Raw genomic sequence first — 3,557 nt, 5'->3', positions numbered from 1 at the left:
AGTTCATTGGCAGCTCTAACACACAACAGATTTACGTGAACAAGTATACAAACTCTGAAAAAGTAAAGTGCGGTTGTAAAACAAAGCAAAGTAAAAGAATGAAAGATATGTGATTGGATCATAACCCGGGATAGATGCTAAAATCCAGATCAACTATGAAATGAAGACCAGAAATTCAGCACTACCAAGAAGAATGAAACGAAAAAACTCGCATTCACCAACCTTTCATATATAATCTGCACAGAAGGATTTTGAGAACGTATGCTAAGAGCTGCCTTCTAAAACATAAAAAAAAATCCCTCCTCCTTCATCCGGACTTGGGACCGGCTGTGTGATGTATTGTGTCAACACAGGTGGAGTTAAAAAACTTCATGTCTCTAGTGCCAAGCATGATAAGCCATCTCTTCACGATCATAGACAAGTCACCTTGGACAATGAATACCCCCTATGCCATTGAATGCGAGGAAAAATTGACGATACTCCCACTCAAAAACATGTAGAGCAGGCTGTATCAAATAGCAATAATTGGTTAATTCCCAGTCTTCAGCATGTGTGAGGGATGAAATGTCATCTAGCCTAGTAAAGGAAATTTGTTCGAGCATAACAATTTGATATGAATTCAACACTAATTGGCCCATATGACAATTATATTAAAGAAAGATGGCGTGCTCACAGGAGTTGGGTTAAAAACGTCCACAAGACTCGTCTTAACTTTCCATCCACAACCAAGTTTTTTGGTTTAAAATCCCAATATACCTAAAAGTCGAAGGTCCAAGTGAGATCTAGGATTGCTCACCAGAACCAGGGCGTTAACAATGGTAACGACAGTGGTTGGCCTGCACTATAGTTGCGGTGGGGTTCCCCCCATTGTCCCTTGATGTGTGAGTGCAAGGACTTGGCTGCAGCTTGTTAATAGATTTTGTTTTTCGACTGCAAAGCTGTCCCTCTTGTGGCAATTGCAATCCCAATTTTTTTCAGAAGCACCTTTTTTTTTGTGCTATTTTGTGCTCTTTTTGCACTTATTCATTTTTAGGTCTCCTGAGAATCCAACTGGCTCACTCAGGAGATGTTTGGCATGGGAACCACAAGTGCACCCTCACTTATTATTTGGTATAGCGAGACTCCCGACTTGGCTTACTCTGCAATAACCGAACAGGGAACCACAACAGATACATGGCACTAACCTGCCCCTAATTGCTTTATCGCCTCACCAACTTATTAAGTATATTAAGATGTCAACTCCAATCACTAGGCGCAGACTTCAAGTTTTAACTCATACTTCTTTCAGTTTCTAAGCCAAGGTAGAAATGGAAAGAGGCCAATTAGGATTTCATTCACATCAAAAGCTACACCGTCGCATTATCACACAATTACAGGGCTAGTTGCTATACGTGCAAAGGTGTGTGAAGTAGCCTTAGACAGATTCCCAAGTATAGCTAACTTTGATGCCTGAAAGTGGAAGTACCTATCATTTTCACCTCTGCTATTTAGGCACATTTATAGGGAACTCACTTAGACACACTAATAGGAACTCAACTGATCATCAGTAGCTATTAAAATGCACACAAACAGTTAAAAAGTTAAGAACATAGCATTTATAGGCAGGCTAAATGGGGCAAAAAAGAATCAAGTGCTATTTAATTAACAAAAGGACAGATTTAATTATTGATCGTGTAGAGTATTTATGAGACATTAGAGTGGCAGATTTAAAATTATGCATTACCCTTTTTTTCTTTTGAAAACAATAACACCTCATGCATAGTTGATAGATACGTGTTAGGTAGAGCTAAGCGAATTTTTATTTTTGGGGAAAAATAAGACATTCAATGCCTTTTTTTCATTTTTTAAATTTTTTCTTTTTTTAAAAAAATTCTTTCCCTACTAATAAAAAAGTAAAGGAATAAAGAAACCAAAATCCTTTAGTTTTTTGGATTTTTTGTTTTTTCAATTTTTCGTTCTTTACTTGCAAATAAAAAAGTAAAAAGAAACCATAATCATTTTTCAATTTTTTCTTTTTTTAAAAAAATGTTTTTTCTACTAAAAAAAGTAAACAAAAAAAAGAAACCAAAATATTTTTGTGCTTTTTTGGATTTTTTGATTTTTTTGGTCTTTTTTGTTTTTGTCAATGTTTTTTGTTCTTTGCTTGCAAATAAAAAAGGAAAAAAGAAACGAAAATCTTTTTTCACTTTTTTTGATTTTTCAAGTTTTTTTAAAATTCTTTTCCTACCAAAGAAAAGTAAACGAAAAAAAAAGAAGCCAAAATATTTTTGTGCTTTTTTGGATTTTTGGAATTTTTTTGTCTTTTTTTTCAATGTTTTTTGTTCTTTGCTTGCAAATAAAAAAGAAAAAAAAGAGACGAAAATCTTTTTTCACTTTTTTGATTTTCAATTTTTTTTGGAAAATTCTTTTCCTACCAAAGAAAAGTAAACAAAAAAAAAGAAGCCAAAATAGTTTTGTGCTTTTTTGGCTTTTTGGATTTTTTTTGGTCTTTTTTTTCAATGTTTTTTGTTCTTTGCTTGCTAATAAAAAGAAAAAAAAAGAAACGAAAATCTTTTTTCACTTTTTTGATTTTTCAATTTTTTTTGAAAATTCTTTTCCTACCAAAGAAAAGTAAACGAAAAAAAAGAAGCCAAAATCTTTTTTGCTTTTTTGGATTTTTTGATTTTTTCAATGTTTTTTTAGCAAATAAAAAAGAAAAAAAGGAGGAAACCAAAATCTTTTTCTTAATTTTTAAAATTTTTTTGTCTTTTTGGTTTTTTCATTGTTTTTTGAAATTTATGATTCTCTTCCTAGCTACTACTAGCCTAATTACTTAGCTGATAATCAAATAAACCAGTGAAAGAAATCGAGATTTTCAAACTTGTTGCGCTTTGCCCGCCAAATCCTCAGCAACTCTGGACAGAGTCCGCAATTTCAGTTTCACGATCGTATCCACAAAGGCACACGTCTCTTCTTTCGTGTTGGCCTCGGCCGCATCAATCATGTAAGTCTCCACAACCACCGTCTCATTGCTGCCATTGGGGTGTAGGCTCATGATCGAGCGATAGTTCGACAATCGGTGGTCGCCGCTGACAATGCTGAACCCGAAGATGCGCTGATCATGATCAAGAATCTTGAGCCGCTCGATGCTATAGGAGGCTGGAAGTCCTGACGCAACATCCACACGGCGTAAGCATCCAACTTGGTTCGCCTGGCCATCTATGATTCTGCAGGATCTCACGAACGGCTTGTAGCGTTGAGGATTTTCAAAGTCGGAAACCAGAGCCCAAACGACGGAGGCAGGAGCTGCGATAGTGTGGAACAAAGTAGATGAACATTCGTGCGGCTGCAAAATAGGGTTGTGGTGGCTGGAAACGGTTGTGGGAAGCTGAAAAACATGGTTGTGGGAAGGGGCATTGGAGGGTTGTTTATCAGTGAAAACGATGGAAGGAGTTTCTGTGAGGAAGTTGGAAGAATCGTAACGTGTATTTATATATAGGCATAGGAGAAATTGCTCCAATTCCTAAGAGGAGAAAGGACTATTACCAGACTAAGAAAGGATTAGGATTATGATTTCC

The 3,557-nt window shown here is 35.8% G+C and overlaps 1 protein-coding gene across 1 annotated transcript; it reads right to left on the bottom strand.

Annotated features, from left to right (window-relative positions):
• Positions 1 to 2,854: 2,854 nt before the first annotated feature.
• On the bottom strand, positions 2,855 to 3,285 carry LOC113754944 (abscisic acid receptor PYL4-like; the record flags this gene model as incomplete). Its single annotated transcript, XM_027299108.1, has 1 exon — positions 2,855 to 3,285. A coding segment is annotated over one exon (431 nt), but the record flags the coding sequence as incomplete, so codon positions are not given.
• Between the last annotated feature and the right edge of the window lie 272 nt (positions 3,286 to 3,557).

This window comes from Coffea eugenioides, unplaced genomic scaffold (assembly GCF_003713205.1).
Source record: "Coffea eugenioides isolate CCC68of unplaced genomic scaffold, Ceug_1.0 ScVebR1_1126;HRSCAF=1928, whole genome shotgun sequence".
Lineage (NCBI taxonomy): Eukaryota > Viridiplantae > Streptophyta > Magnoliopsida > Gentianales > Rubiaceae > Coffea > Coffea eugenioides.
This window is presented reverse-complemented; position numbering and strand designations above follow the sequence as displayed.